At 47.5% G+C, this 12,647-nt stretch overlaps 1 protein-coding gene across 2 annotated transcripts in view; it reads left to right on the plus strand.

Annotated features, from left to right (window-relative positions):
* The window catches only part of AXL (AXL receptor tyrosine kinase), a 190,453-nt gene that overhangs the window by 93,984 nt on the left and 83,822 nt on the right, over positions 1-12,647 (plus strand). For both annotated transcript variants that reach the window (XM_030220148.1, XM_030220149.1), the window contains exons 5-6: positions 995-1,075; positions 8,205-8,320. In XM_030220148.1, the coding sequence (XP_030076008.1) occupies positions 995-1,075; positions 8,205-8,320 (197 nt within the window). The remainder of the gene's footprint in view (positions 1-994; positions 1,076-8,204; positions 8,321-12,647) is intronic.

Raw genomic sequence — 12,647 nt, forward strand, 5'->3', positions numbered from 1 at the left:
AATCACATGTCTATATTGAATTTAGCGCTGTAGATATCTTTTAACAAGCAAAAATGCTGACACCTAAAAGTGTCTCTGTAAGTAAGACTGGTGAGCCTTGGCTTGGTCTGTTAGGGAGTTGAACTCCTGGCCTTGATTATGATTTTGGCTAATCTGTGCATGATTAGAAGGTGCAATCCTCTTCCCAGAGTACTGGGGATAAAACTGTGATTTTCATGGAAATGGAATCCTCTTAAGGAAATCAAACCTACAACCAAGGGTGGGCTGACAGTGGTCAGGGTCATTGGGCAGTAAGGGCTATTGGGCCCCCCCCAGCCACTGCCCCCGCCGCACCGCCGCTCCCCTCCCCAATGCCGAAGTTGCCACCCTCCCCTCCTCACACACATACTACAGACCCCTGCGAGTGGGTCCTATCTTGAAGGGTCCTGGTGGTCTAATGGCTTCTTCGGGGCAGGAAAGAATCCCACTCTTTCCTGCCTGCTGCTGCTACTCTGCTTGTGCCTTGTACCGCGGCTGCCATTTTTTCAAAATGGTTGCCGAGACTTCCCATGGTAGTCACAGCAGTCTTGGCAGCCATTTTTAAAAGATGGAGATGCCAGGCACAGGCAGAGCACTGCCTGGTTGCCTGAATGATCAGTCCGCCCCTGCCTACAACTCCATGCATGCCATGGAACAAGATTAGGACTGGATCACCTTTTTCAAACTGATCTGGGTGGGGTGGCAACCCTGTGTGTGCAGGGGCAGCCTGTGGGGGATGCGGAGGGACGCAGTGCCATGTATAGAGACTCACTGAAGGAGGGCCTCGTTTCTATAAATCATTCAGAAGGCCTGAAAAGCAGGACAGAAAAATGGGGCCATGTGTGAAATGCAGTCACTTAGTAGTAGGGCAGGCTCTGTGCCTACAGCACGGCAGAAGAATGTGTGTGGAGCAAAGTTTGTCGGGGGAAGGGGGACATTGCCAACAAAATATGATGATCATTCTCTTTTCTTCTAGGCCTTAATAAAACCTCCACGTTCTCCTGTGAGGCCCACAATGCTAAGGGAGTCACTTCATCCAGGACTGCGACAGTAAAAGGTGAGAGAGAGACAACATGAAGAGCCCACTCCCAAATCTTTTCAAAAGGCTCTTTGCTTCCTTATTCTGCTTCCCACCTATCCCCTCCTTTTGTGAGCCATTAGCTCAGTCAGTCAAAAGCAGAGCACCAGCTACTGGTGACCTACTTAGGGCTAAATTTTTACCAGGACCCAAGATTAATGTGGATGGTTACGTACATAGATTCAGTAGAGCAAAGGGAGGGGGAGATGAAACTCTCTCTCTTTCACATGCACACGCTCATGCACAATATCTCTCACACAGTTTTCCTTGTTCCCCAGTTGATCACCAGCACTCTCCCCATCCTTAACCTGACACCAGCACTTCCTCATTCCCTCCCTGATTCTCCAGCCCTTTTCCTTTTCCCCTCATTCCTTTGCCCTGTCTTTGAATCTGTGATCTAAGGTAATTGAGTTGCCACTTTGTCCTTCCTCTGTCCTACCTGGACCGATTTCAGCTACCACGACAAGTAGCTTTGTTCTTTTCCAGCCTCTGTGCACCCCTACTTCTGCCACCTTCTGCACATGCAAGCAGATGCATTATTAGTACAATGCTTCTCAATCCTGTTCTGGAGGCACAGATCTGGATATCCATAATAATTATGAATAAGAGAGATTTGCATGCAGGGCATCTCCTGTCTCTTGCATATTCATTGGGGCAGCCCTGAAACCCCAACAGTTGAGTATTGGAAGATTCTGCTTTAGTGAGTGGACCGTGGCCCACTTAGACCCACTGACTGTGCCTTTGTTCGCTACTGGGAATAACAGCAGAGACCCTCTTCAGTACCACTAATGGTGGGGTTTTGCTATAATTTTGATGCTTCTCTTTTGTTTTTCTTGTATCACTCTTTGTCATTATCCCTTTTCCCATCCTCTCTATCCTAGTTCCATCCCTCATCTCCATTGCTCTTCTTTCTTCCTTTCCATCTCTTCTCATACCCTGTCACGTCCTCTTCGCTCCTTTCTTCCCTTGTTTCCTAATATGCATGAGAGAGTTGCATGCACCTCCTCCATCGCCTGCAAGTCTATCACGTACATATTCATTGGGAATATTCTGAAATCCAGACTGGCTAGGGAGTTCTCCAGGACCAATCTTGCAAACATTACCCTAAGGTGTTTCACACTTCCCTTGCCTTTATCTTGATCCACCTCCTTTTTCGATCTGCATTTGGTTTCTGACCTCCATGCCTTCACTGTCCTCAGGGATGATGACGATGGTGGTGGAGGAAGGGGAGGGAAAATTATACAGTTCTACCAGGCTCCTAGCTCATGAGTGCTCCATTTTTCTCAGGCCAGAGCCTTGTGTATTGCTCCTCCATGTCAGGTAGGGGTCCCAGCACCCAACGTAAGAAGAGACACCCAACAGTGGTGTTAATTCTGTCCAGGCAGTCTCTGCAGTGCAGGGGTCCCAAGGAAGAAGGAGCCCACTTATATTTGCTCACTGATCTTCCAAGGTGCATCCCCCCTATTCTGGGAGTCTTTTCTGAAATTGTTGCCTGAGGGGCCCTTCATGTGAACTTATAACACTGTCAAGATCGGGAGGCGGGGCTGGAGGTTGGGAGGCGGGGATAGGGCTGGGCAGACTTATACGGTCTGTGCCAGAGCCGGTGGTGGGAAGCGGGACTGCTGGTTGGGAGGCGGGGATAGTGCTGGACAGACTTGTACGGTCTGTGCCAGAGCCGGGGTTGGGAGGCAGGGCTGGGGAGGTGAGGATAGTGCTGGGCAGACTTATACGGTCTGTGCCTGTGCCAGAGCCGGTGGGTGGGAGGTGGGGCTGGTGGTTGGGAGGCGGGGATAGTGTGGGGCAGAGTTATACGGTCTGTGCCCTGAAGAGCATAGGTACAAATCAAAGTAGGGTATACACAAAAAGCAGCAAATATGAGTTATCTTGTTGGGCAGACTGGATGGACCGTGCAGGTCTTTTTCTGCCGTCATCTACTATGTTACTATGTTACTATGACTCCCCAGGGCCTTTCTTCAATTAAACATAGTACCTGCAGCTGTATTCTACTGCAGCCCTAGGGAAAAAAAATAAGGCAGTAAAATGATCTATTAATTTGAACTATACTAGAACTGCCTGGTATAACAGCCCACTCTTGGCACAGGGAGCAAAGTTACACTCACCAGCAAGGAATGCTGTCCGTTGGATGTAGAGGCTTCTAATGGGTGAAACCTGTTTATATAATTCCAGTAAACGAACAGACAGGGGAACCTGTTAGCATGACTCAGATCCACTCATCCCTCCGGCACTCAGGCAGCGGAACTGGTGCATTAAATGCTTTAGAAGAGCCAAAGAACAGTTCCAGGTGCTAAATATAGCAACAGTGCCACTTTTCAAAAATATGAAAAAAGAATCAAATCTTCGTTCTGAGAAGCTGCACAGACAGCATGCAGATTACAATTGCTCTCTGAATTTTTTTTTTTTTAAAGATTTTATGCTCTTTAGCACTAAATCTTGAAAGTTTCCAAAGACACTGCTCTCTGAAATTTTGTTATGCAAAGTGCGAGGAGCTGAAGTGTGCCCAAAGACAGAAAGGTGGCTTCCAAAACTCTCTGAATTTTCTCTGCACACTCAGTCTGTCCTTGATGGCCTGAAGCTCTCACAATTGTGGACTGATCCAGCCTTTCTCCCTCTCTTCTCTCCTGCCACTGCCTGGCCCCGATTTTTCAAGTTGTATTGTCTCTGTCATGCAGAAGGTAATTGTATACGCCATTTTCATGCATAAATGTTGATTTATGCACACACATGAGCTTTTACAGAATTAAGTTGTGCCTAAAATTAAGCACAGTGAATTTACATGTTTATAAAATACAGGTTGATATTCAGCAAGATTTAACTGTGGGATATAATTTGATGTTTCTGTGAGCAACTTTTGAATGATTGTTTCTGGATTGTTTGCTTTTTCTATCAGAAATTTATGGCGTTCTTTTGTGACTTTGGGCCCTGTTTACTAAGCCATGCTAGTGGCGCGCTACTGTTTTTAGTGCGCGCTAAGCAATAGCACTCGTTAACCATGTAGATGCCCATAATATTCCTATGGGCGTCTACACAGTTAGCGTGCACTAATTTTTAGCACGCGCTAAAAATGCTAGTGCACCTTAGAAAGCAGGGTCCTTAGTTTTATTGTAAACCACTGTGTAGTGTGTAAGTTAGGCGGTATATCAAATTCAATAACGTAAAACAATGTAATATGAAAAAATTGCAAACTTTTCATAACATGGTCATTCATTTGCTGGATGGGGCAAATCATAAGTACATAAGCATCGCCATGCTGGGACAGACCAAGGGTCCATCGAGCCCAGCACCCTGTCACCGACAGTGGCCAAAAGAACAAGCAATTTGTCCCGCCCATCCTAGAAATACTGTATTCCCTCGTCCATTCAATAACATTTTATGGCTTTTTCCTCCAGGAAGCCGTCCAACCCTTTTTTGAAGTCCGCTAAGTTAACCGCCTTAACCACCTTTTCTGGCAGCGAATTCCAGAGTTTACCTACACGTTGAGTGAAGAATTATTTCCTCCGATTCGTTTTAAATTTACCACACTGCAGCTTCATCGCATGCCCCCTTGTCCTAGTATTTTTGAAAAGCGTAAACAGACGCTCCACATCGACCCGTTCCAATCCACTCATTATCTTATAGACCTCTATCATATCTCCCCTCAGCCGCCTTTTGTCCAAGCTGAAGAGCCCCAGCCTCTTCAGCCTATAGGGAAGCCGTCCTATCCCCTGTATCATCTTTGTTGCCCTTTGTGCTTGTGATTTCGTTGGTTACCTGTGAGGTTCCGATATTAAATTAAGTTGATGGTATTGCCCACAGAGCTTATTATGTAAGGATACCACCTAACCTGGCTGAAGTGCTGAGGCCGTATGTTCCGGAGAGAGCTTTGAGATCGGGAACTGCTGTACAACTGCAGATATCTTCGTTATCTAGGGTGCATTGGACGATCGCGGGCTTTCTTTTGTTTGACCCCAGTTTGTGGAATGCATTGCCTGTGGCAGTGAGGGCTTAAGGCTTTTTGAAGCGATTTAAGCGAATACTAAAGGCATATTTTTTAGCTGTAACGTTTGGTGAAATTTCTCCAGGGAGTATGCAGTGACTGGAAATTGGTGTGCTTTCTATACTTTATATTTTATTTATTTGTATTGGGGGGGGGGGGGGTTGGTCTTGAGAGTGTGTGCTTTACTATTTTGTTTCCTGCTGTAGTGTTTGTTTCAGCTGCTATCAGGTGTATGTGGCTTTAGGGGCCCTGATAGTAGAATGATAAGCCCTTGACGCAGCCTCTGGGAGGCGCAATGTGGCCACGTTGGGCAATTGATTTTAATAAAGAATTTATTTCTACTTTAACTCTGGTTTGCATTGTTCTCCTATGGCATGACATTTTCGGGCCTTTTTACCCACTGTGGTAAAAAGGGCCCCAGCGCATGGCAAAAAGGGCCCCTGCCGCTAGCGAAGGCCTATTTTACCACAGCTTGGTTAAAGGACCCCTTAGATAGTTAAGTGCTGACTTTGACACTGATTATCCCTTAGACCCCGTCTCCCTAGCTCCTTATACTCATCCCCCAATCTTTTCTTCTCCATCTCTCCTAAACCATATCCCTCCCAATCCCTATTCCTTTTGCCTATTCTATCTTTGTTTACCTTCCTTTATCCAATTCATTTATTCTAAAACCTCACTACTATTATGTTTATTCAGCTTGTAATATTTCTCCTTACAAAACTCTGTAATTCTAGTTACTATGTAAGCCGCATTGAACCTGCTTTGTGTGGGAAAGCGCGGGTTATAAATGTAATAAATAATAAAATAATTAATAATAATAATATCGGCACTTTACCACATAACTGCTGACTCCGCCCCTGGACCACTCACAAAAGTCAGCTTTCACTTTAGCAGTCTGTGGTGAACTTCAGTGGCACTAACTGGTTAAGTGCCACTAAATATCAGTGGATAGCCCACACAAGCGATATAACCAGCCAGGAGCCGTTTGTGACCGGTTAAATCGCTTTGAGTATCACAGGGGCGTAGCCAGACTTCGAAGTGGGAGGGGACCAGAGCCCAATGTGGAGGGGCAAATTTTGGTCACCGCCACCCCTCCTCCACTGCCTCACCACCCCCACCCCCGCCGCCCACTGCCACTGCTGTATATCTTGTCTGGCGGGCGTCCCCAACCCCCGCCAGCTGAAGCACTGCCTTCGCAAGGGTCCCCAACCCCTGCCAGCTGAAGACTTCATCCAGCGCTAGTCTCCGGCACCGCCGCATTGCCGGCCCTGCTCTCTCTTTCCCTCGCGTCTGGCATGCTCCTTTTGGTGAAGCTCAATTTCACTGGGAGGAGTGTGCCCGATGTGAGGGGAAGGGAGGGCCTGGTGGGCAGTGTGGCGGTGCCGCCGCAGACCGGCGCTGGATGAGGTCTTCAGCCAACCAGGGGCCCAGAGCAAATTTGGGGGGCCCAGGCCCCCTTGGCTCCACCTAGCTACGCCACTGGAATATCGACCCCTTTATGTATATCATGATTCTGAGGCTAGCTCTTCTTTTGGAGTGGAGGAGTAGCCTAGTGGTTAGTGCAGTGGACTTGATCCTGGGGAGCTGAGTTCAATTCCCACTGCAGCTCCTTGTGACTCTGGGCAAGTCACTTAACCCTCTATTGCCCCAGATACAAAATAAGTACCTGAATATATGTAAACCGCTTTGAATGTAGTTGCAAAAAACCTCAGAAAGGCGGTATATCGAGTCCCATTTCCCTTTCCCCCTTTTACTAATACAGTTTTATTATACACACCTTTGATAGACTATGGAACAGAAAGGCATTTTTAAAAAGGTGACGTCAGACTCACAGAAACAGAAGCCTGCCCTTGCAGATCAGCAATGCAGCCGCGCCGGGGAAGAGGGCTTTGGCTGACGGAGGTTGGGAACCCCCGCCAGCTAGGGTACCTGGCGGTGGGGGAGGGTTGGTGGCGGCGGGAAGAGGGGGTCGATTGGGTTGGCGCGCTGGGGGGCGTCAAAGGTGGTGGTGGTGGCGGCAGGGAGGTCAAAAATGGCGGGGGGGGGGGGGTAAAAATGGCAGGGGGGTCGGCAGCACCCGGGGGGGGGGGCTAAAATATGCCCCCTCACCTCGGGCTCTGGACCCGCCTCCCGCCGAAGTCTGGCTATGCCCCTGGTCAAGGGGCAGCAGCAACAGGAGAAGAGGGGATGGATTAGGGAACAGAATGTTTTCTGCTGGACTTCAATGTCACCCCTACCCTCCTCTTTTCTGCAGGCTGCCTGAAAGGAAGAGACTGGAGCTCCCCCACTCTTGCTGCTCTGCTTCTGAAAAAAAAGCAGTGAAACTGCATTCCAGGCTGTTTCCCCCAGAAATTAAAGCCAGGGTGTAATTGTGGTCATGTGAATACGGCAGGGACACATGTAACTTACAGTATTCTGTAACTTATGCGCTTGTGAGAGGCACGCCCGTGTTTCACCCATGCTCTGCCCATGAGTTACAGAATAGCTTATAGGCCTTGTTGGCAAGTGTTGGTTTTCTGTACATTTACATGTGCAAGAAGCACGTAAACGTGGGCATCTGGTAATAGAATTGCCCTTCACATGTCTTCGAACGTGAATGATACAGACCTGCCAAGACTCCTTCTTTTGCAAGTCTTCTTCCACACTCCCACCAGGGAGTTGGGATCTCCTGCTGAGCAGCCCCCCCCCCCCCCCTTCCAGTGGCAGCAGGAGATGCCTTAATATAACGTCATCTCCTGCTGCAACGGGACCATGATAAGAGCTATGGGGCTGGTTCCATGGCAGCAGGAGATGATATTTTATTAAGGCGTCTCCTGCTGCCGCTGGAAGGGGAGGCGACTGCTGATGACGGGGACCATAAATAAGGTTGTGCTAGGGGTGGAGCTGTGGGTGGGGCTCGGTGAAGCTGCGGGCGGTGTGGGGCAGGCTGAGAGAGTGCCCTCAATCTCCCACTGAAAAAGTTGGCTCCCTTGGCAGCTCTGATGATCTAAGGGAGAGGTTTTAGAGGACAATATAGAAACTTGTGGAGGTGAATGACCATAGTAGGAAAGTGCTTGTCATCTTAAGAGGGTATCATAAGAGATTCATGGTGTCATTTATGAATTATGGTTGCAGTGTTCCCCAGAAAACCAAGGAACATACAGCTTGTCTCCCGCAGCGACACTGCCCTGGAAATCTCCTGGGAGCCCGGATTCAGCGGCGACTATCCTATCTATGTCTGCACAGTGCAGGTAAATTGGCATTCCTTGAATAACGCAGGTTGGGAGGTGGCAGGAGACAGGGAGCAGGGTCTGTCATTTCAGTCCATGCTATATACCTTATTTTTCGGACTATAAGACGCACTTTTTTCCCCCAAAATTTGGGAGGAAAATGGGGGGTGCGTCTTATAGTCCAAAGGTAGCGAGTTTTGGATCGCCCTCCCCTACTTACGTGACGCGATGTTCCCTGCTGGTCTAGTGACGTCGGGGCAGGAAAGAGCCCCCTCTTTCCTGCCCAGCGCGCTGCTCTCCGTGCTCCTGACTGCTTCCTGACGGTCTCGGCGAGATTCAAAATGGCCGCCGAGACGGCGGCCATTTTGAATCTCGCCGAGACCGTCAGGAAGCAGTCAGGAGCACGGAGAGCAGCACGCTGGGCAGGAAAGAGGGGGCTCTTTCCTGCCCCGACGTCACTAGACCAGCAGGGAACATCGCGTCACGTAAGTAGGGGAGGGCGATCCAAAACTCGGACAAGACGCACCGGAGCACCTAGGTTTTAGAGGAGGGAAAAAGGAAAAAAAAAATTTTCCTATTTCCCTCCTCTAAAACCTAGGTGCGTCTTATGGTCCGGTGCGTCTTATAGTCCGAAAAATACGGTAGGTAAACTATCACTACTTTTATAGGTTGACAGTCAGTAGGAACTGACCCACTCGTGTCTGCATGATGTACGTAGCCTGTCATTCATTGTGTAGTTGAGGGTTTTTTTTTAGTAATGTTCCCTCTAAGCTGAGCAGGAGTCCTCTACCTACAGCTCTCGAGAAGAATTGACTAAAAGGGCGTATGATAGAAGTTTACAAAATCATGAGCAGGATGGAATACATAAACAGGTAACAGTTATTTACCCTTTCAAATAATACTAGGACTAAGGGACATATCTTTAAACTAATAGCAGATTCAAGACACATTTCAGAAAATGTTTGTTCACTTGATGAACAATTAAGCTACGGAATATGTTGCCAGAGGATGTGGTCAAGGCGTCTAGAATAGTTGGTTTTAAAGAAGTTTGGACAAATTCTTGGAAGAGACATCCATAAACCATTAGCCAGCTTGAATTGGGGAAAACCACCACATCTGTTGCAGTGAGCAACAAGAAATGTATGTACTGCTTGGGGATCTGCCAGCTACTGACCCAGGTTTCCACCATTAGAGCTAGCCTGCTGGATTCAGTGGATCTTTGGTCTGACACAGCACTTGTGTTCTTATTGATGTTTGATATGAGGAGGTGAGTGGCGGTTTTAATGGTGGAGCTGGTTCTGGTGGCTTGTGTAGCAGAAAGAATTGGGGCTGAGAGTGAGCAAGAGTTGGGTACACAACAGTTCAGTGGTGACTGTGACAAGAATGTACAAATCTCAAAATCATTTGCCGAAGTACAGACCAGTGAAGGGACCCTGATGGCTGGCTGTATAATTAGAACAAAGACTCTGGGCAGGCACTCCAAACTCTCTTAAGAAAATGAGGCTAACGTAATTCAATACAGTTGAAACACAATAACTGCAAAATGTTCAGTAGAATGTCAACAGCCACCACCTAGGTGAAGAAACTAATATCATTGAAACCACAATTGCAAAATGAAGGATGGGATGCCCAGAACACATGTCATATGGGTGTCGCATGCACTCTTTTTTTTTTTTTCTCTCTGGGTCAGTCACACTTTTCTGTTCTCTGGACATGGCCTTTATGATGGACTGTCACTGGGCTGCCATGTCCCTTCCCACGTGTGCGTGCGATGTTTCTCAATAGTTAACTCACCCAACTGCTGATTTTTCACTGCTGAAACTCTTAACCCTTGAAGTGTATCTAACTCTGTGTCCTGTGCCCTCTTATATCCCACAAATGCTAATCCTGGAGACCCATCTATCAGCTCTGATTTTCAGCAAGTGTAAACAAATCAGTCTCATAAATATACAGGGTGAGGCAAATAAAAAAGTAACCTCCTAGAGTTTGTTTTTTTTGTTGTTGCTGTTTTCTCAGCAACAGCTTGGAATTTCAGTGTGAAATTTGACAGCTTTATTTGTTGTTACTATCTACATTTATGTGCTGAGTGGAATAAGATTATCTTTAAACACTGCGAAGTTACAGACTTTTTAGCGTGACAACCCAACAATTTTCATGCATTCAAAAATGTTTGCACTGTAAAACTACCATTATTTGGGGGGGGGGGGGAGGGGGTATCGGCTTACTGTTAATGATGTCACAGTGACGTACACTTTTGTCTGGGGAGCAATGTTGGAAGCCTATCACAAGCTCCACCCAAAGTCACAAACAGTCGCCAAACTCAAGGAAGCGCTGCAGATGATCTGGGACAGCCTGCTACAGGGACTGATCGACAAGGCTATTAAGAACTTCCCAAACTGACTAAAGATTAATTACGCTGAATGTGTAATTAAACTCAACGTATAATTAAACTCCAGAATTCTTTGCCAGAGAATGTGGTAAAAGCAGTTAGCTTAGCGGGGTTTAAAAAAGGTTTGGATAGCTTCCTAAAAGAAAAGTCCATAAGCCATTGTTAAGATGGACTTGGGGAAAATCCGCTACTTATTTCTAGGATAAGCAGCATAAAATGTATTGTACTGTTTTGGGATCTTGCCAGGTACTTGTAACCTGGATTGGTCACTGTTGGAAACAGGATTCTGGGTTTGATGGACCTTCAGTCTCTCCCAGTATGGCAATACATATGTACTTATAAAGTCTGAGTTAAAGCTGGGGGGTGGATATTTTGAGTATTCACAGTGACTGTGAAATTCTGACACATTGTCAATTGTATCGTTTGAATGACGTTATTTTACTGTGTTTTAGCTCGAACATTTTTTCATGCACAAAAATTGCTAGGTAGTAATGCTAAAATGTTAGTAGTATCAACATAGCTTATAAGCAGTGGCGTTCCTAGGGGGGCTGACACCCGGGGCGGATCGCCGATGCACCCCGCCCCCTGGGTGCAGCGCCCCCCCCCCCCCCCGGAACAACGCGACGCCCCCCCCCCCCCGGCGAAAGAACCCGCCCCCCCCCGGGTGCACGCCACTGGGGGGGGGGTGCAGCGCGCCTGCCGGCTCTTCGTTTTCATGCTCCCTCTGCCCCGGAACAGGAAGTAACCTGTTCCGGGGCAAAGGGAGCATGAAAACGAAGAGCCGACAGGCGCTGCACCCCCCCCCCAGCAGCGTGCACCCGGGGTGGACCGCCCCCACCGCCCCCCCCCCCCTTGGTACGCCACTGCTTATAAGAACATAAGAATAGACATACTGGGTCAGACCAATGGTCCATCTAGCCCAGTATCCTATTTCCAACAGTGGCCAATCCAGGTCACAAGTACCTGGCAGAATCTCAAATAGTAGCAAGGTTCCATGCTACCGATCCCAGGGTAATCAGTGGCCTCCCCATGTCTGTCTCAATAGCAGACTATGGACTTTTCCTCCAGAAACTTGTCCAAACTGTTTTTAAACCCAGATATGCTAAACACTGTTACCACATCCTCTGGCAACAAGTTCCAGAGCTTAACTATTCGTTCAGTGAAAAAATATTTCCTCTTTATTTGTTTCAAAAGTATTTCCATGTAATTTCATTGAATGTCCCCTGCTCTTTGTACTTTTGGAACGAATAAAAAAATTGATTCACTTCTACTCGTTCTACAGCACTCAGGATTTTGTAGACCTCAATCATATCTCCCCTCAGCCGTCTCTTTTCCAAGCTGAAGAGCTTAATATAATTAAACGTTGTTTAATAGCAATACATAAAAATGATGACTAAGAAGGTAAAGTGAGTGGTGCTGGGTGGAGTGGGATGGGGCTGGGGGCATGTCCTAAAATCTCCCTCTTAAAATTGGGCCCCCTTGGCAGCTCTGTACAAGCCCTCAGACACACTCCCCTGGATTCTGTATATGGCGCACAAATTTCTGCTTGCAACATTGCACACTATTCTGAGATGCATGCGTAACTAAATTGGCTAATGAGCCAATCAGTGCCAATAATTTGGCACTAACAATCAATTATTGGCATTAATTGGCAACAATTTCAATTTACACATGTATCTTGCTTTGAGCTATTCTATAAAGACCTGCGCAAAAATCTTTTAGGGGCCCTTTTACAAAGGTGCGCCACAAAGTAGCCAGCAGTAGTGTGGGCGCGTGTATCGGATTCGCACAGGACCATTTCTCCAGTGCGTCTGGGGAAAAGGGGGGGGGCTAGGAAATGGACATGTAGCAAAATGAAAACAAGGGTGCATCTATTTATGGCCTGAGTCCTTAATGCCACCCATTAACTTAGCGGTAAGGGCTCACGCGTTACCCGTGCGGTAACCGTCCAGCATCTGC

The sequence above is a fragment of the Microcaecilia unicolor genome, chromosome 11, assembly GCF_901765095.1.
Source record: "Microcaecilia unicolor chromosome 11, aMicUni1.1, whole genome shotgun sequence".
NCBI classification, from domain to species: Eukaryota; Metazoa; Chordata; class Amphibia; order Gymnophiona; family Siphonopidae; genus Microcaecilia; species Microcaecilia unicolor.